The sequence below is a fragment of the Bombina bombina genome, chromosome 7 (assembly GCF_027579735.1).
Source record: "Bombina bombina isolate aBomBom1 chromosome 7, aBomBom1.pri, whole genome shotgun sequence".
Classification (NCBI taxonomy): domain Eukaryota; kingdom Metazoa; phylum Chordata; class Amphibia; order Anura; family Bombinatoridae; genus Bombina; species Bombina bombina.
The window spans coordinates 488750968-488771997 of record NC_069505.1 but is presented as its reverse complement, the minus strand read 5'-3'; the positions used below and the strand labels follow the sequence as shown (position 1 = coordinate 488771997).

At 40.2% G+C, this 21030-nt stretch overlaps 1 protein-coding gene across 1 annotated transcript in view; it reads left to right on the top strand.

The window, feature by feature from the left end:
• The window catches only part of RYR1 (ryanodine receptor 1), a 250295-nt gene that overhangs the window by 134361 nt on the left and 94904 nt on the right, over positions 1 to 21030 (top strand). The window contains 8 exon segments of the mRNA XM_053721620.1: positions 1795 to 2015; positions 6831 to 6921; positions 7069 to 7209; positions 7314 to 7477; positions 18716 to 18794; positions 18919 to 19008; positions 20094 to 20237; positions 20348 to 20428. Coding sequence (XP_053577595.1) covers positions 1795 to 2015; positions 6831 to 6921; positions 7069 to 7209; positions 7314 to 7477; positions 18716 to 18794; positions 18919 to 19008; positions 20094 to 20237; positions 20348 to 20428 — 1011 coding nt within the window.

Sequence of the window (21030 nt, the reverse complement as noted above, 5' to 3'; positions counted from 1 at the left end):
CATTAAATCAATTTCTCCTCCTTGGAGTCTTAATTTGGTTCTGAAGGCTTTACAGGCTCCTCCATTTGAGCCTATGCATTCTTTGGACATTAAACTACTTTCATGGAAAGTGTTGTTCCTTTTGGCTATCTCTTCTGCTAGAAGAGTTTCTGAGCTATCTACTCTTTATTGTGAGTCTCCTTTTCTGACTTTTCATCAGGATAAGGCAGTTTTGCGGACTTCTTTTCAATTTTTACCTAAGGTTGTGAATTCTAACAACATTAATAGAGAAAATGTTGTCCCTTCCTTGTGTCCTAATCCTAAGAATTCTTTGGAAAGATCCTTACATTCTTTGGATGTGGTAAGAGCTTTGAAATATTATGTGGAAGCTAATAAAGATTTCAGGAAGACTTCTAGTCTATTTGTTTTATTTTCTGGTCCTTGGAAAGGTCAGAAGGCTTCTGCTATTTCCTTGGCTTCTTGGTTGAAACTTTTGATTCATCAAGCTTATTTGGAGTCGGGTCAGGCCCCGCCTCCGAGAATTACAGCTCATTCTACTAGATCAGTCTCCACTTCGTGGGCCTTTAAGAATGAAGCTTCAGTTGATCAGATTTGCAAAGTGGCAACTTGGTCCTCTTTGCATATATTTACTAAATTCTACCGTTTTGATGTATTTGCTTCTCAGAAGCAGTTTTTGGTAGAAAAGTTCTTCAGGCAGCTGTTTCAGTTTGATTCTTCTGCTTTTGATTTAAGTTTTTTTCTTTCATTTATGAGAATAAACTTTTTTTTTTTTGGGTTGTGGATTAATTTTTTTCAGCGGAAAATGGCTGTTTTTATTTTTATCCCTCCCTCTCTAGTGACTCTTGCGTGGAGTTCCACATCTTGAGTATTGCTATCCCATATGTCACTAGCTCATGGACTCTTGCCAATTACATGAATGAAAACATAATTTATGTAAGAACTTACTTGATAAATTAATTTCTTTCATATTGGCAAGAGTCCATGAGGCCCACCCTTTTTATGGTGGTTATGATTTTTTGTATAAAGCACAATTATTTCCACATTTCTTTTGTTGATGCTTTCTACTCCTTTCTTTATCACCCCACTGCTTGGCTATTCGTTAAACTGAATTGTGGGTGTGGTGAGGGGTGTATTTATAGGCATTTTGAGGTTTGGGAAACTTTGCTCCTCCTGGTAGGACTGTATATCCCATACGTCACTAGCTCATGGACTCTTGCCAATATGAAAGAAATGAATTTATCAGGTAAGTTCTTACATAAATTATGTTTTCACTCGTGTTGTGAAAAAATACTTACCTTTTAATCTTGACAGCCTCTCCAGCTTTCTCTGCCCGTCGCAAAGTCTCTTCCTGGGTCTAAAATGAGCAATACGGCTTCTTCCAATCACGGCGTTGAATCAGATACTGATTCCCCCGGGGGGGGGAAGCCGTGATTGGAAGATGACTGATCCATAATTTCTGATGTCAGAAATGGCTTGCGACGACTGGTGGAAACTGGAGCGGCTGTTAAGTTTAAAAGGTAAGTATTTTTTCAAAACACAAGTGAAATGTAAATTTTTATGAATTAAAGTGCCCCTGTTTTTAATCGAATTTTTAAAAAACGGGCACTTTAGCATAAAAATTTACATTCACTTTAAAAACCACAATGATAGCTATAAATTTAAATCATGGATGTGCCTTACCTGCTAAAGAATCCCAACTTCCTGTCAACTTCTATTTCTGCCTCAATTTTATTTGTCAAAAATAAAATTTTAATTGTTGATGTTTTGTATTTCCTTTTTCATTCTATTTCTCAGGCTGCCTTTAGCACTACCGAGATGGCCCTGGCATTGAACCGTTATCTGTGCCTTGCTGTTCTTCCCCTCATCACCAAATGTGCCCCTCTCTTTGCTGGAACCGAACATCGTGCTATAATGATTGACTCTATGCTGCACACAATTTACCGACTTTCTAGAGGGCGTTCACTCACCAAAGCTCAACGTGACGTCATTGAGGAATGTCTGATGGGTTTGTGCAGGTAATGAGAAAAAAAGCCAAAGCTTAATAATGGTAATGAGAGGTTTATGGCCTCAGTCCCTTCCAGGTGTACTATTGATGCTGGAATAGATTCATGAAGCTTTGTTAGGCTGTTGAGCGACCTTGTAGTTAAGACATTAACATCTATAGTTGTTTTGAACGACCCAATACATGGTACCTCAAACATCAAATGTGAATTGAGGGTATTCTCAAGGAGTGGTTGGGAATTTTTCACCTAAACTGTGACTCAGCATGTAGGATTTAGAAAGATGTAATTGTGCCTCTGAAATATCTTGTCTCCCGTTGTGTGTCGCTATGAGAAAGTTGACGCGCTTGTCTAATTTTTTTTAATCAGCTTTATTTTACTCAGTAAAGTATGTAAGATATGTTTGGAGAAACAGCTCCTTAAAGCATATCATACAAGCCAATTCCATTTTCCATGGAATTTTCCAGAGAAAATGTAACAGTCAATAACAGGTTGAGTTTTCTCTCATTTTATTTGTTTGCGTGCATATGTTCAGAGTAGAATGTTTTATAAAGGATGATGATTTTTTAGTTTTTTTTAGTTTTTTTTTGTTATTCGTTTGTTTTCGTTTGTTTTGTGATGTTTTTAAAAAAAAATTGTGAATTCAGTATGATTGACAGTGGAAGTTGTTCTATGTGGTAGGAAGATAACAGCTGCAAGGTATTAGTGGCCCCATTACTTTTAAAGGAGCTGATTTTGCAACTCACTGCTCTGACGAGGGGTAGTTACAAATCTCTTTGAATTCTGCAAATTAATGTTGAATCTTGGCCAGTGACATGTTTATGGGCTCAGTCCCTGCTCCGACCAAGAGTTTACTAATAAATGTGACATGTTTATGGGCTCAGTCCCTGCTCCGACCAAGAGTTTACTAATAAATGTGACATGTTTATGGGCTCAGTCCCTGCTCCGACCAAGAGTTTACTAATAAATGTGACATGCTTATGGGCTCAGTCCCTGCTCCGACCAAGAGTTTACTAATAAATGTGACATGTTTATGGGCTCAGTCCCTGCTAGGACCAAGAGTTTACTAATAAATGTGACATGTTTATGGGCTCAGTCCCTGCTAGGACCAAGAGTTTACTAATAACTGTAACATGTTTATAGACTCAGTCCCTGCTAGGACCAAGAGTGTACTAATAACTGTGACATGTCTATGGGCTCAGTCTGTGCTAAGACCAATAGTTTACTAATAACTGTGACATGTTTATGGGCTCAATTCCTGCTAGAACCAAGAGTGTACTAAGACCTGTGACATGTTTATAGGCTCAGTCCCTGCTATGACCAAGCGTTTACTAATAACTGTGACATGTTTATGGGCTCAGTTCCTGCTAGGATCAAGAGTGTACTAATAACTGTGACATGACATGTGTATGGGCTCAGTCCCTGCTAGGACAAAGAGTTTACTAATAACTGTGACATGTTTATGGGCTCAATCTGTGCTAGGACCAAGAGTGTACTAATAACTGTGACATGTCTATGGGCTCAGTCTGTGCTAGGACCAATAGTTTACTAATAACTGTGACATGTTTATGGGCTCAATTCCTGCTAGAACCAAGAGTGTACTTAGACCTGTGACATGTTTATAGGCTCAGTCCCTGCTATGACCAAGAGTGTACTAATAACTGTGACATGTTTATGGGCTTAGTCTGTGCTAGGACAAAGAGTTTACTAATAACTGTGACATGTTTATGGGCTCAGCGCCTGCTAGGATCAAGAGTGTACTAATAACTGTGACATGTTTATGGGCTCAGTCCCTGCTAGGACCAAGAGTTTACTAATAACTGTGACATGTTTATAGGCTCAGTCCCTGCTAGGACCAAGAGTGTACTAATAACTGTGACATGTTTATGGGCTCAGTCTGTGCTAGGACCAAGAGTTTACTAATAACTGTGACATGTTTATAGGCGCAGTCCCTGCTAGGACCAAGAGTTTACTAATAACTGTGACATGTTTATAGGCTCAGTCCGTGCTAGGACCAAGAGTGTATTAATAACTGTGACATGTTTATGGGCTCAGTCCCTGCTAGGACCAAGAGTGTAGAGTGCACTAATAACTTACACATGTTTATGGGCTCAGTCCCTACTATGAACAAGAATGTACTAATAACTGTGACATGTTTATTGGCTCAGTCTCTGCAAGGACCAAGAGTGTAATAATAACTGTGACATGTTTATGGGCGCAGACCCTGCTAGGACCAAGAGTGTACTAATAACTGTGACATGTTTATGGGCTCAGTTCCTGCTAGGACCAAGAGTGTTCTAATAAATGTGACATGTTTATGAGCTTAGCCCCTGCTTGGACCAAGAGTGTAGAGTGTACTAATAACTGACACATGTTTATGGGCTCAGTCTGTGCTAGGACCAAGAGTGTAATAATAACTGTGACATGTTTATGGGCGCAGACCCTGCTAGGACCAAGAGTGTACTAATAACTGTGACATGTTTATGGGCTCAGTCCCTGCTAGGACCAAGAGTGTTCTAATAAATATGACATGTTTATGGGCTCAGTCCCTGCTAGGATCAAGAGTGTACTAATAACTGTGACATATTTATGGGCTCAGTCCCTGCTAGGACCAATAGTTTACTAATAACTGTGACATGTTTATGGGCTTAGTCCCTGCCAGGACCAAGAGTGTACTAATAGCTGTGCTATGTTTATGGGCTCAGTTCCTGCTAGGACCAAGAGTGTACTATTAACTGTGACATGTTTATGGGCTCAGTCCCTGCTAGGACCAAGAGAGTACTAATTACTGTGACATTTATATCAAGGAAAAAACCCTATTGAGAGAATAGGGAAAAGTATGCTCTTTCTACACATAAAGTATATATTTTTCCACTTAAAATTTTACTTTTACTAGTTATAGTTAAAAAAGGCAGCAGAAATAGAAGTTGTATCTAGCGTGCCAGAGAAATAGTTAAAAATACAACTCTGTAACTGTATGTATGTATGTATGTATGTATGTATTGGGTACTTGTAAAGTGTGGCTAATCACCCATAAGGGTCTCAAGGCGCTGCTCATTTTATTAACCTCGGAAGGATGAAAGGCTGAGTGGACCTCATTGGGGATCGAACCTGCAACCCTTGGGTTGCTACAGAGCTCAGCCACAGTGCCTTAGCATGCTGACCTATCTGTCCGGCTATTTGTGACTTATATCAAGTACTTCAATGTTGCTGATTTTTGGTTGTCTATCACATATGAGGAGGAGGGGGAAATCAACAATATTAGGTAAATGTAAGAGCCTCTATTTAGGAACTGTGTCCTGTATTGCCCTATATTAGGGTAGATAAGCCACTTTTTTACACTAAATATACTGTATATCCCTTCCCCAATTTTCCCACAATATGACCCAAATGTTACAACAAATGTTACAACAACAAAATAATATCAATTAGTAGATAGTCTGAAATTAACAGAGTGCAGTTAAAATAAACACAAAGCCCCTTAAAGTGATGGTAAACTCTTTTACTTATCAATTTCATATTTACACTGCTATAGGTATGTATGATCAAACCGCATAGTTATTTTTTTAATTTAGTATTTAATTTCTAAACAATTTTCCTAATCTTTTGTAAGCTGTTTGCTCTGCATCTCCCCGCCTCGCTCCGCCCCTCTTACATGCCTGTAACCACACTCTGTCCTTAGTCCTCTCTCCACCCTCTCCTTACGTCAACCCTCATTGCTCGTTCATGATATTCTAATTGTTGACGCATGCGCATCAATTATGATTGCTATGAATAATATCTGGATTGCATTACAGCTATCTCAATAATTAATGAGTAACACAAAGGTTTTCTTAAACAATTTTTTGGTAAACAAACATATTGACAATCGAAATTAGTATGATGTACTTACTGGCACTACTCCAAGTAAGGAATGTATTGTAAAATAATAGTATACAATACAGTGCTTACTTTCGAGTGCCGTGTGAAAAAAAAACCTGAAGACGTATGCGTGAAATCGATCGTGCACGCGCAAATTCTTTGACGTATTTTGATGAAGTTGATTGGGTGTTAGGATTGTTGGGACTTATCGTTAGGGTGCATGCGCAAAAATTGTAATGCAAAGAGCCTGTCTAGCGACTGGATAGAGGATTGGACACAGGCAGGGTAAATCCATGTGACGTCACGGTGGGCTGGCGATTTTACGGAACGGATATATTATTGATTTGGAAATTGTAAGTAAATGGCTATTTCATGTTTATAGCGAAATTTCAGTTGACAGTTTAATACGATTTGATAATACCTATAACATATTCACCCTATACTGAGTTTACCATCCCTTTAATTACTAATAACTGTGACATGTTTATGGGCTCAGTCTGTGCTAGGACCAAGAGTTTACTATTAACAGTGACATGTTTATGGGCTCAGACCCTGCTAGGACCAAGAGTGTACTAATAACTGTGACATGTTTATGGGCTCAGTCCCTGCTAGGACCAAGAGTGTACTAATAACTGTGACATGTTTATGGGCTTAGTCCCTGCTAGGACCAAGAGTGTACTATTAACTGTGACATGTTTATGGGCTCAGTTCCTGCTAGGACCAAGAGTTTACTAATAACTGTGACATGTTTATGAGCTTAGTCCCTGCCAAGACCAAGAGTGTACTAATAACTGTGATATGTTTATGGGCTCAGTCCCTGCTAGGACCAGGAGTGTACTAATAACTGTGACATGCTTATGGGCTCAGTCTCTGCTGTGTACTAAGGGAGGTGTTTAAGGGCTTAGTCGCTGCTGAGACACTTATATTGTAGGGCAGTCATCTGAAGTGTCTTTTTTTCTCTCTCTGTAGGTATCTCAGACCCAACATGCTGCAGCATTTATTGCGACGTCTTGTCTTTGATGTTCCTATCCTTAATGAATACGCTAAGATGCCTCTGAAGGTGAGACTCTGAAGAGTAAAGTTCTTGTTGGAACCAGTTGGGTTTCCATATTAAGTTCTAAAACCCTCTTTCCATTTCATCCTTGTTTTTACACCCTTTATACACCCACTCTATATTTCCATTATTTCATTATATGTTTCATCGTAGCTTCTCACCAACCATTATGAGCGCTGCTGGAAATACTATTGCCTTCCAACTGGCTGGGCCAATTATGGTGTAACTTCAGAAGAAGAACTTCACTTAACAAGGAAGCTTTTCTGGGGTATTTTTGAATCCCTTGCTCATAAGGTAAGTCAGCACTAAGTCATGGTGACTTTGGTTCAATCATTTTTAAATAGGTTGACATTAGACCAATAACAAAACTATATAACATTTATAACTCATCTTTGCAGAAATTTGATGCTGAGCTCTATAAGATCGCTATGCCGTGTCTCTGTGCTATTGCGGGTGCAATTCCTCCTGACTATGTTGATGCCAGCTATTCTTCCAAGACGGAGAAGAAGGCATCAGTGGATGCTGAAGGAAATTTTGATCCCAAACCAACAGAGACCCTAAAGTAAGAAATCACCATATATATATCTCAATTCTATCAAAATGTATGTCTCTCATTCCAATCCATAAGTGAATGGTATATGTAAATATTGTATACTACTCTGTTTTTGGCTTCATTTTTTATGAAGTTCCAACCCATTTGAAGCACTGTTTATTTGAGCACTTATAAGTCTAGCTTGTATTGTTTAAAAATGTAAAAGATCTCTCATATCACTGAAATGTAACATATATGTAACATGGTTATGTTTTCAAAAAAGTCATGTGGGTCTATTGAGAATGTGTGAAACTGTATAAAAATAATAAAGTTTGTGCCTTACCTCCAAAAAAAAAAAAAATAAAAAAAAAAAATGTAAAAGATTTATGGAGGTTTTCACAGAAGACAAATCAACACAGCCAAACAAATCAGTATTGATGATGACCATCTGTCTGTGGTGAGAGTCCATGAACCATTACTCCTGGGAATTCAACTCTTGGCCACTAGGAGTACTTAATCCCTTCCACCTCTCTGGTATGAGATGTCGGCGGTTATACCCCTCCAGATAAGCACAAATTGTACATGTCTGATAATCCACCTACAGTCATTTTAACTAGCTTTCCTGAATCTCACAGGATCAGATCAGCTAAACAGTTTCTCAGTGAATCAGATGATGACACCTCACGTTTGTTTTGTGAAGGTAAATTCATTTTGGATGATCAGGAGTCAGTCACTAATCAAAATTCTCTTTTATGTTTAACATTAAAAAAAATGTACACTTCTAAAAGAGGTATTATGTGCTTTAGGTGTCCAAGACCCTATTCTACCTGATTCACCACAATTCAAGCAATTGGTTTTGATTTTCAAACTTCCTGCTAGGTCTTCAGAGGTTAGAGGTCTACAGAGGTTATTAATTAATTAGCAAGGCCTCAACAATTTTAAGATTATATTTCATTTCTGGCTTCTAGCGTTTTGGGGAAATATTCCAATGATGTATGGTGCAATTTCCACTAGCTATTTGCACTACTATTCCCTTGGAGTATAGTACATATTACAAAGTCCATATGGACCAATAACTGGAGTCCTTTCACAGAAAGGAATTTCAGCAGGTGTTTTTTTTCACTTGTGTTGCAGCAGCCTCCACTCTTTGGTGTAACAACTTTGCTGATCAAATATCAGTTGATTATTTATGAAGGTTTTTTCAATGTTGTTTGATCATTGTTCAATATATCATTCACAGTTTTGACCAGAAGGGTCTTGTGGCTGAATTCATGGTCAGCTGATACAGTTTCCAAATACAAACCTTCTCAAGGAAAGATTTTGTTTGGCCCATGTCTAGTTGCCATTATTCTACTGTGACTGGGAAAAAAAAGAAGTCCAAAAGAAAGAATTGAGCAAATAGTTGTTTTCATTCTCTTTGTCAGTCTAAGAACCAAAATGTCTCTTCCCCTACACAGAAGCAGGAACTTTCTAGATGTTCCTGTTAGTTCAATCTCATTTGGAATAAGGCCAAACAGAAAAAGCCTTATTTTCTCCAACATAGGTGTGTCCGGTCCACGGCGTCATCCTTTCTTGTGGGATATTCTCTTCCCCAACAGGAAATGGCAAAGAGCCCAGCAAAGCTGGTCACATGATCCCTCCTAGGCTCCGCCTACCCCAGTCATTCTCTTTGCCGTTGTACAGGCAACATCTCCACGGAGATGGCTTAGAGTTTTTTAGTGTTTAACTGTAGTTTTTCATTATTCAATCAAGAGTTTGTTATTTTCAAATAGTGCTGGTACGTACTATTTACTCAGAAACAGAAAAGAGATGAAGAATTCTGTTTGTATGAGGAAAATGATTTTAGCAACCGTAACTAAAATCCATGGCTGTTCCACACAGGACTGTTGAGAGCAATTAACTTCAGTTGGGGGAACAGTGTGCAGTCCCTTGCTGCTTGAGGTATGACACATTCTAACAAGACGATGTAATGCTGGAAGCTGTCATTTTCCCTATGGGATCCGGTAAGCCATGTTTATTACGATTGTAAATAAGGGCTTCACAAGGGCTTATTTAGACTGTAGACTTTTTCTGGGCTAAATCGATTGATTATTAACACATATTTAGCCTTGAGGAATCATTTATTCTGGGTATTTTGATATAATAATATCGGCAGGCACTGTTTTAGACACCTTATTCTTTAGGGGCTTTCCCAAAGCATAGGCAGAGTCTCATTTTCGCGCCGGTGTTGCGCACTTGTTTTTTGAGAGGCATGGCATGCAGTCGCATGTGAGAGGAGCTCTGATACTTATAAAAGACTTCTGAAGGCGTCATTTGGTATCGTATTCCCCTTTGGGTTTGGTTGGGTCTCAGCAAAGCAGATACCAGGGACTGTAAAGGGGTTAAAGCTTAAAACGGCTCCGGTTCCGTTATTTTAAGGGTTAAAGCTTCCAAAATTGGTGTGCAATATTTTTAAGGCTTTAAGACACTGTGGTGAAAATTTGGTGAATTTTGAACAATTCCTTCATGTTTTTTCGCAATTGCAGTAATAAAGTGTGTTCAGTTTAAAATTTAAAGTGACAGTAACGGTTTTATTTTAAAACGTTTTTTGTACTTTCTTATCAAGTTTATGCCTGTTTAACATGTCTGAACTACCAGATAGACTGTGTTCTGAATGTGGGGAAGCCAGAATTCCTATTCATTTAAATAAATGTGATTTATGTGATAATGACAATGATGCCCAAGATGATTCCTCAAGTGAGGGGAGTAAGCATGGTACTGCATCATTCCCTCCTTCGTCTACACGAGTCTTGCCCACTCAGGAGGCCCCTAGTACATCTAGCGCGCCAATACTCCTTACTATGCAACAATTAACGGCTGTAATGGATAATTCTGTCAAAAACATTTTAGCCAAAATGAAACCTTGTCAGCGTAAGCGTGGCTGCTCTGTTTTAGTTACTGAAGAGCATGACGACGCTGATATTAATATCTCTGAAGGGCCCCTAACCCAATCTGAGGGGGCCAGGGAGGTTTTGTCTGAGGGAGAAATTACTGATTTAGGGAACATTTCTCAGCAGGCTGAATCTGATGTGATTACATTTAAATTTAAGTTGGAACATCTCCGCATTTTGCTTAAGGAGGTATTATCCACTCTGGATGATTGTGAAAATTTGGTCATCCCAGAGAAACTATGTAAAATGGACAAGTTCCTAGAGGTGCAGGGGCTCCCAGAAGCTTTTCCTATACCCAAGCGGGTGGCGGACATTGTTAATAAAGAATGGGAAAGGCCCGGTATTCCTTTCGTCCCTCCCCCCATATTTAAAAAATTGTTTCCTATGGTCGACCCCAGAAAGGACTTATGGCAGTCAGTCCCCAAGGTCGAGGGAGCGGTTTCTACTTTAAACAAACGCACCACTATTCCCATAGAGGATAGTTGTGCTTTCAAAGATCCTATGGATAAAAAATTAGAAGGTTTGCTTAAAAAGATGTTTGTTCAGCAGGGTTACCTTCTACAACCCATTTCATGCATTGTCCCTGTCACTACAGCCGCATATTTCTGGTTTGATGAACTGATCAAGGTGCTCGATAGTGACTCTCCTCCTTATGAGGAGATTATGGACAGAATCAATGCTCTCAAATTGGCTAATTCTTTCACTCTAGACGCCTCTTTGCAATTGGCTAAGTTAGCGGCTAAGAATTCTGGGTTTGCTATTGTGGCGCGCAGAGCGCTTTGGTTGAAATCTTGGTCGGCTGATGCGTCTTCCAAGAACAAGCTACTAAACATTCCTTTCAAGGGGAAAACGCTGTTTGGTCCTGACTTGAAAGAGATTATCTCTGATATCACTGGGGGTAAGGGCCACGCCCTTCCTCAGGATCGGCCTTTCAAGGCAAAAAATAGACCTAATTTTCGTCCCTTTCGTAAAAACGGACCAGCCCAAAGTGCTACGTCCTCTAAGCAAGAGGGTAATACTTCTCAGGCCAAGCCAGCTTGGAGACCAATGCAAGGCTGGAATAAGGGAAAGCAGGCCAAGAAACCTGCCACTGCTACCAAGACAGCATGAAATATTGGCCCCCGATCCGGGACCGGATCTGGTGGGGGGCAGACTTTCTCTCTTCGCTCAGGCTTGGGCAAGAGATGTTCTGGATCCTTGGGCGCTAGAAATAGTCTCCCAGGGCTATCTTCTGGAATTCAAGGGACTTCCCCCAAGGGGGAGGTTCCACAGGTCTCAGTTGTCTTCAGACCACATAAAGAGACAGGCGTTCTTACATTGTGTAGAAGACCTGTTAAAAATGGGAGTGATTCATCCTGTTCCATTAAGAGAACAAGGGATGGGGTTCTACTCCAATCTGTTCATAGTTCCCAAAAAAGAGGAAACGTTCAGACCAATCCTAGATCTCAAGATCTTAAACAAATTTCTCAAGGTCCCATCGTTCAAGATGGAAACCATTCCAACTATCCTTCCTTCCATCCAGGAAGGTCAATTCATGACCACGGTGGATTTAAAGGATGCGTATCTACATATTCCTATCCACAAGGAACATCATCGGTTCCTAAGGTTTGCATTCCTGGACAAACATTACCAGTTTGTGGCGCTTCCCTTCGGATTAGCCACTGCTCCAAGGATTTTCACAAAGGTACTAGGGTCCCTTCTAGCGGTGCTAAGACCAAGGGGCATTGCAGTAGTACCCTACCTGGACGACATTCTGATTCAAGCGTCGTCCCTCCCTCGAGCAAAGGCTCACACGGACATCGCCCTGGCCTTTCTCAGATCTCACGGCTGGAAAGTGAACGTGGAAAAGAGTTCTCTATCACCGTCAACAAGGGTTCCCTTCTTGGGAACAATTATAGACTCCTCAGAAATGAGGATTTTTCTAACAGAGACCAGAATAACAAAGCTTCTGGACTCTTGTCGGATACTTCATTCCGTTCCTCTTCCTTCCGTAGCTCAGTGCATGGAAGTGATCGGGTTGATGGTAGCGGCAATGGACATAGTTCCTTTTGCGCGCATTCATCTAAGACCATTACAACTGTGCATGCTCAGTCAGTGGAATGGGGACTATACAGACTTGTCTCCAAAGATACAAGTAAATCAGAGGACCAGAGACTCACTCCGTTGGTGGCTGTCCCTGGACAACCTGTCACAAGGGATGACATTCCGCAGACCAGAGTGGGTCATTGTCACGACCGACGCCAGTCTGACGGGCTGGGGCGCGGTCTGGGGATCCCTGAAAGCTCAGGGTCTTTGGTCTCGGGAAGAATCTCTTCTACCGATAAATATTCTGGAACTAAGAGCGATATTCAATGCTCTCAAGGCTTGGCCTCAGCTAGCGAGGACCAAGTTCATACGGTTTCAATCAGACAACATGACGACTGTTGCGTACATCAACCATCAGGGGGGAACAAGGAGTTCCCTAGCGATGGAGGAAGTGACCAAGATTATTCTATGGGCGGAGTCTCACTCCTGCCACCTGTCTGCTATCCACATCCCGGGAGTGGAAAATTGGGAAGCGGATTTTCTGAGTCGTCAGACATTGCATCCGGGGGAGTGGGAACTCCATCCGGAAATCTTTGCCCTAGTCACTCAGCTGTGGGGCATTCCAGACATGGATCTAATGGCCTCTCGTCAGAACTTCAAAGTTCCCTGTTACGGGTCCAGATCCAGGGATCCCAAGGCGGCTCTAGTGGATGCACTAGTAGCACCTTGGACCTTCAAACTAGCTTATGTGTTCCCGCCGTTTCCTCTCATTCCCAGGCTGGTAGCCAGGATCAATCAGGAGAGGGCGTCGGTGATCTTGATAGCTCCTGCGTGGCCACGCAGGACTTGGTATGCAGATCTGGTGAATATGTCATCGGCTCCACCTTGGAAGCTACCTTTGAGACGAGACCTTCTTGTTCAGGGTCCGTTCGAACATCCGAATCTGGTTTCACTCCAGCTGACTGCCTGGAGATTGAACGCTTGATTTTATCGAAGCGAGGTTTCTCAGATTCTGTTATCAATACTCTTGTTCAGGCCAGAAAGCCTGTAACTAGAAAGATTTACCACAAAATTTGGAAAAAATATATCTGTTGGTGTGAATCTAAAGGATTCCCTTGGGACAAGGTTAAGATTCCTAGGATTCTATCCTTCCTTCAAGAAGGATTGGAAAAAGGATTATCGGCAAGTTCCCTGAAGGGACAGATTTCTGCCTTGTCGGTGTTACTTCACAAAAAGCTGGCAGCTGTGCCAGATGTTCAAGCCTTTGTTCAGGCTTTGGTTAGAATTAAGCCTGTTTACAAACCTTTGACTCCTCCTTGGAGTCTCAATTTAGTTCTTTCAGTTCTTCAGGGGGTTCCGTTTGAACCCTTACATTCCATTGATATTAAGTTATTATCTTGGAAAGTTTTGTTTTTAGTTGCAATTTCTTCTGCTAGAAGAGTTTCAGAATTATCTGCTCTGCAGTGTTCCCCTCCTTATTTGGTGTTCCATGCAGATAAGGTGGTTTTACGTACTAAACCTGGTTTTCTTCCAAAAGTTGTTTCTAACAAAAACATTAACCAGGAGATTATCGTGCCTTCTCTGTGTCCGAAACCAGTTTCAAAGAAGGAACGTTTGTTGCACAATTTGGATGTTGTTCGCGCTCTAAAATTCTATTTAGATGCTACAAAGGATTTTAGACAAACATCTTCCTTGTTTGTTGTTTATTCAGGTAAAAGGAGAGGTCAAAAAGCAACTTCTACCTCTCTCTCTTTTTGGATTAAAAGCATCATCAGATTGGCTTACGAGACTGCCGGACGGCAGCCTCCCGAAAGAATCACAGCTCATTCCACTAGGGCTGTGGCTTCCACATGGGCCTTCAAGAACGAGGCTTCTGTTGATCAGATATGTAGGGCAGCGACTTGGTCTTCACTGCACACTTTTACCAAATTTTACAAGTTTGATACTTTTGCTTCTTCTGAGGCTATTTTTGGGAGAAAGGTTTTGCAAGCCGTGGTGCCTTCCATTTAGGTGACCTGATTTGCTCCCTCCCTTCATCCGTGTCCTAAAGCTTTGGTATTGGTTCCCACAAGTAAGGATGACGCCGTGGACCGGACACACCTATGTTGGAGAAAACAGAATTTATGTTTACCTGATAAATTTCTTTCTCCAACGGTGTGTCCGGTCCACGGCCCGCCCTGGTTTTTTTAATCAGGTCTGATAATTTATTTTCTTTAACTACAGTCACCACGGTACCATATGGTTTCTCCTATGCTAATATTCCTCCTTAACGTCGGTCGAATGACTGGGGTAGGCGGAGCCTAGGAGGGATCATGTGACCAGCTTTGCTGGGCTCTTTGCCATTTCCTGTTGGGGAAGAGAATATCCCACAAGAAAGGATGACGCCGTGGACCGGACACACCGTTGGAGAAAGAAATTTATCAGGTAAACATAAATTCTGTTTTTGTCTGATCTGTTTGTTTCCTATTGGTGTGATAGTTCTTGTGTCAGAACAAAGCCAAGGTTTTTATTCCCACCTGTTTTTTGTTCCCAAGAAGGAGGGAACTTAGCTTCAAAATAAAATCAATTCTGACCTTGTTCAAGGGTCATAAAAGTCCACAATAATTTGGAAGGTTGCTTGCTTGGTCTAGCTACAGCCCCCAACATTTTTACATAGGTACTGGGAACTCTCTTGTCTGTATTTAGAGTTCTAGGTACTTCAGTGACTCTATACCTAGACAAGTATATGGTTCAGGATCCATTTTTACCTTTAGCAGTATCTAATACATACATACTTCTGATGTTCCTTTGGAAAAATAGTTGGATAATCAAAACTTCAAAGAGTTCTCTTTCTCTCAAAACCAGAGTTTCTTTTCTAGGCGTCATTATAGACTCAATATCTTTCAGACTTTATTCAACAGTTCAAGGGTAATCAAAGTTACAGACAACTTGTGCAAGACTTCAGGAAATTTCCATTCCTTTAGTATCTCTAAACATGGAAGTAATAGGTCTGATGATTGCAGCATCAGATACTATTCCTTTTGAATGGTTTCACATTAGACTTCTGCATTTTGCATGTTATGTCAATGGTTTAAACAATTCATTCAGCTCTCTCATAGAATCCTCTTAAATTCCTAAGTAAGGCAGTCTTTGTCTTGGTGGATACATCACCAGTCCTTTTCTCTGTGGCTTTTCTTTGTTCGTCTGACCTGGACTGTAATCACTTCAGACGCAAGTCTTTTGGGTTGGGGTGCAGTATGGGGGTCCAGAAGAGCACAAGGAGTTGAGTTGACTCAGGAGGCAAGGTAACCAATAAACATCTTGAAACTTTGTGCAGTCTTCAGGGCACTTCAGAGTTGGCCTTTTCTAAAAAGAGAGACTTACTTCCATCTTCAATCAAACAATGTCACAGCAGTGATTTATATCAATCATCAAGGGGGAACTTGTAGTTCCCTAATGAGGTTTTTTGAATTTTAAATTGGGCAGAGGACAATCTCTGTATCATTTCTGCGATTCTCAACCCAGGAGTGAACAATATTTTCATCCAAGAGAGTGGGTTTTACATCTGGCTGTTTTCAATCAGATTGTAGATGGATGGGGTCTCCCAGAGATAGTCCTAATGGCTTCTCATTTTCACATCAAGCTCTTGGATATTTTACAAGATCTAGGGATCCTCAGGCAGAGCTTATAGATGTTTTTGCTGCTCCTTGGTATTTTCGTGTTGCTTACATATTTCCCCCAACTGTTCTATTAACAAAAGTGATAGTTTGGATCTGTCATCAGTAATTCTGATTGTTCCAGCTTGGCCACGCAGAACTTGGTTTGCAGATCTGAAATGGAATTTCAGCTCTCCTCCGTGGTCTCCTCCACTTAGAAATAACCTTTTTTCTTCTTAAATGGAAATAGTCCACAGCTGCATTCATTACTTTTGAGAAATAAGAACCTGGCCACCCGGAGGAGGCAAAGACAACCCAGCAAAAGACTTAAATACTCCTCCCACTCCCCTCATCCCCCAGTCATTCTTTGCCTTTTGTCCCAGGACTGCTAGGGTATAGATTTTCCTTCAACTTGCTCCATATATAAGAAGAGGGTTAAAGGAGAGTATACTCTCCTTCACAGGGGGCCTCGATTGAGGTTTTTCTGTTCCCCTTTTCAGGGACCTGTGTGTAGGTTGCCTGGAACGTGCCCTCTGTAAGGGGGTTCCTTTGCGGTCTGTTTCTTGCTTGACTGCTTCTTCTTCCTCGCAAGTATCCTCTGTGTCGTCCTGTTGTGGACTTTGTGTTCTCAAACTTGGGGTTTTTCACCTGGGTGTATTACACACTTTTTCATGGTCGCATACCTTGGTATTCTATGGCCAGACACTGGGAGGACTTTGCCTCTTCTGTTGCATCCGTGCTTGCAGGATATTGGGGAGACGTCTGTTCTGTCTCTGTGCTCGGTCTTATCCCGGGTTTCGCTTGGTATAGGCGTAGCCTCCTTTCCCTGTTTGGGCCCCTTTTGGGTCTCTGTGAGCTGGGCTAACTCATGGAGGTGTTCCTTTTTGTATTAGGGGACCTTTCCGTTTCCTTGATTCTCCTTTGCTTTGTCCCCTTGGGGGTTTCAACTGGTGTCCTTCATTTGGTGAGATGAGCGGTGGGGGACCTTTTGTTGGGCGACTGTGTCTCCTGGAGGACTGTTGGCTCAGTCGAGTCCATTTGTGGTCTCTAGTTTGGCTTCTGAACTAACTGTGAGTCAGTGTCACTGGGGCTTTTCCTCTTAAATTTTCTCAGCTTCGGACGAAGCAGGGTTTTTTATTGGGTAGAAGTTCAGGCCTGGTGCCCTCAGTACGGGTCGCCTATTGTACCCTCCCGTCTTGGCATTCAGTGTCCTCTATAGCTTGGGTATTGTTTTCCCAAAAGTAATGAATGCAGCTGTGGACTCTTTCCATTTAAGAAGAAAAACATAAATTATGCTTACCTGATAATTTCCTTTTCTTCTGATGGAAAAAGTCCAAAGCTCCCCACCCGTAATTTTATGTGGGGCGTCTTTATATTCTTCTGGCACCTTTCACCCTGATATTTCTTTTACTGTTCCTTGTTCCTTAGCAGAATGACTGAGGGATGAGGGGAGTGAGAGGAGTATTTAAGCCTTTGGCTAGTTTGTTTTTGCCTCCTCCTGGTGGCTAGGTTCTTATTTCCCAAAAGTAATGAATGCAGCTGTGGACTCTTTCCCTCAGAAGAAAAGGAAATTATCAGGTAAGCATAATTTATGTTTTTCTCAAGGTCCCTTTTATTATCAAGATCTTGAGTCTCTCGACTTGAAGTCTTGGAGTTTGAACATTTAATTTAAAAAATATATATATATATGTTTTTTGGTAGCTGTAGTAGATATGTTAATTCAGGCCAGAAAGCCGAGAACAATCTATCATAAGATTTGGAAAGTTTTTCTTTCTTGGTGTGTAAACCATGGTTCCAACTGGCATTCTTTCAGAATTCCAAGAATCCTTCATATTCTTCAAGTAGATTTAGATAAGGGTTTATCTACTAGCTCTTTATATGGTTAGATTTTGGCTCTTTGAGGGTGTTACCACAAGAAAATTGCTAAACTTTCTGACATTCAAAGCTTTGTTCAGACTTGTTTTATCATTCTTCGTATACTCTGTGGGTTCTTCATCGCAATCTCCAGAAGTCTGGGTACTCCTCTCTCAAGCTCCACATAATGATCCTCCAGAAGATGCAGGGTTACAGTTTCCCATCTGTCCAGAGACCCCATGAAAGTGACAGGCTGAGCTCAGTTCAAACAAGCAGCCTCTGTTGTAAACATTAGAACTTGCAAAGTATGTGGGTCAGAGAATAGAAAACATCCTGTCTATGGCTTCAATACCAGCAAACTTTCTAGGGGGTGCAGAGGGCTCGTATATGGCAACTGCCAGAGGCCTTAGTAGTCCATATCATAGTCATAAATACACCAGTCTACTAGGCATCCATTGTATCTTTATAAAATGTAGCAATCAAATTTATTGGTACCATGCAAGGATGGGCCGGTGTTTCAATGATAATCAGCGGATTATCCAAATCTTGTCAGGAGCCACCTAGACACCATTTAGACACCAATCAGCAAGCGCTACCCAGGTGCTGAACCCAAAAATGGACCTTCTACTAAGCTTACATTTCTGCTTTTCAAATAAAGATACCAAGAGAATGAAGAAAATTTGTTAATAGGAGTAAATTAGAACGTTGCTTAAAATTTAATTCTCTATCTGAATCATGAAAGAAAGAAAATTGTGTTTCGTATCCCTTTAAATTTTATTGATGTTGACTAAAATCAACAGTAAAAGAATCTTTCTTCATTTTAGTGTCATTATCCCTGAGAAACTGGATAGCTTCATCAACAAATACGCTGAGTATACGCATGACAAGTGGGCATTCGAGAAGGTACAGAAAAACTTTTCATCATTTTGATTTGCATAAACTCTTTTTATTTCTTGGACTTAATAACTGATGCAATGAAAGACATTGATAGGAATTCTTAATATTCTCGTTTTATTCTTTTGCACAGATACAGAATAACTGGTCGTATGGGGAGCAGGTGGATGACGAGGCCAAGACGCACCCTATGTTGCGTCCCTATAAAACCTTTTCTGAAAAGGTACGCTGATTCTTTTGATATCCTCAACTTTTGCTCAGAGAGTGCTCCTTGTATTTTCACAAGTTTGATGTAGGTCATTTGTACATATGCATTGCATAAATAAGGATTTATAAATTATTTCCTTAAAGGGATACTAAAACCAATTTTTTTCTTTAATTATTCAGAAAGCGCATGCAATTTTAAGCAACTTTTTAATTTACTCCTTTTATCCATTTTTCTTCGTTCCCTTGCTATCTTTATTTAAAAAAGCAGGAATTTAATGTTTAGGAGTCGGACATTTTATGGTTCAGCACCTGGGTTACGCTTGCTTATTGGTGGCTAAATGTAGCCACCAATAAGCAAGCGCTATCCAGGGTGCTGAACCTAAAATGGGCTGGCTCTGACGCTTTACATTCCCTTTTTTTAAATAAAGATAACAAAGGAATGAAGAAAAATTGATAATGGGAGTAAATTAGAAATTGCATGCTCTATCTGAATCATGAAAGAAAAAATTTGGGTTTAGTATCCCTTTAATCTGGGAAAAAAATTTGCAGGTTAAAAATATATATAATGAAACCCATCCTCTTGAAAACCACCCCATCCCAAGACAGTATCATAGAACAAAGATCTTACTTGTTTAACATAAAATCTAATTAGAGGAAAATACAACTGATTTATTGTAGCTAAGCTCATAATATTAAAAGGGTACAAACAAGTATGGTTAACATTTTTTTTTATCTTGAGCTTTGTTTAATTTTTTAGGGACCAGATTTATGAAAAAAACAATTCTGCTTTGTCTTGTTGTACATGGTACTTTGTTGACCTATCAGTGACAGTGTCATTCCTCTTCACTACTGATTAAAATGAGTACAGTTTACAGAATTTTAAAACATTTAGGCTGAAATTCACACATGGGTTTGAGAGACCATTGGAGAACTTTGTCCTTGAAGGACTTGAAATTACATCCAAAATATTGTCTCTAAAAGAGAGATATCTGAACAAGTTGTCTTACGCTTCTCCTCCCCAAACCTTCTTTAGAGAAGAGTTGGACACCATGATATGGCATATGTCATATACTATCTACTTAATCTCATGTACTCCTCCAGGACAAAGAGATATATCGCTGGCCCATAAAAGAGTCTCTCAAAGCTATGATTGCATGGGAGTGGACAGTAGAGAAAGCACGAGAAGGAGATGATGAAAAAATAGAAAAGAAAACCAAAACTCGCAAAATCTCCCAATCAGCACAGGTAAGGATCTTTCTGTTATCTTTCTAAATTTTAATTTATATATTTTTTATTTATTTATTTTTCTGCATATTTTTTCACTTCTACGATCTCCTCTTCCCTCTGGTTTATAGGCGACCTATGATCCCTCAGTCCAAACCTTTAGTCCCACCCCAATAGACCTCAGTGGAATTACTATCTCCAGAGAGATGCAGGTAACATGGACTACAGTTTGTTGTTTGTCATTTGTGTATTTATGCAAGGATTATTGTATCAACATTTGAATGTCCCTGAAGAAAAATAAAAAAGCTGGAGTCTATAAACTGGTAAAATGGGTCTGTAATGGCAGATGAGGTGTAACACAGATAAATGTAAAATTATTCAGACTAAAAGCAAATTTATACATGCTGTGTGAGAAAACCTGAGGAATTGGAGTTAGAATAGGACTTTGGGGTTTCTTTGCACAACAAACTAGGAAATGGTGCTCAATACTAGGCAGGAAAATTATATATTAACATGCCTAAGAGAAGGCATAGATGCAAAGGAAGAAGAAAGTAAAAGTTTGCCACTATATATATATATATATATAATATATATATTTATATTTATATATTATATATATTTCCCCTGTACTGATAATATAGAGCGGATATAAAGGGATATTAAAGTCAAGCAATCCAGTTTTTCATGCGCAAACACCCGCAATGAAACCCTTTTTGCTTGCGCATAACTGTTAGCGCTCCACTCATAATCTACTCCTTAATGGGCTTATGATACAGGGCACAGGGAAAATAAATGTTCAAATCTTAAAATTCAG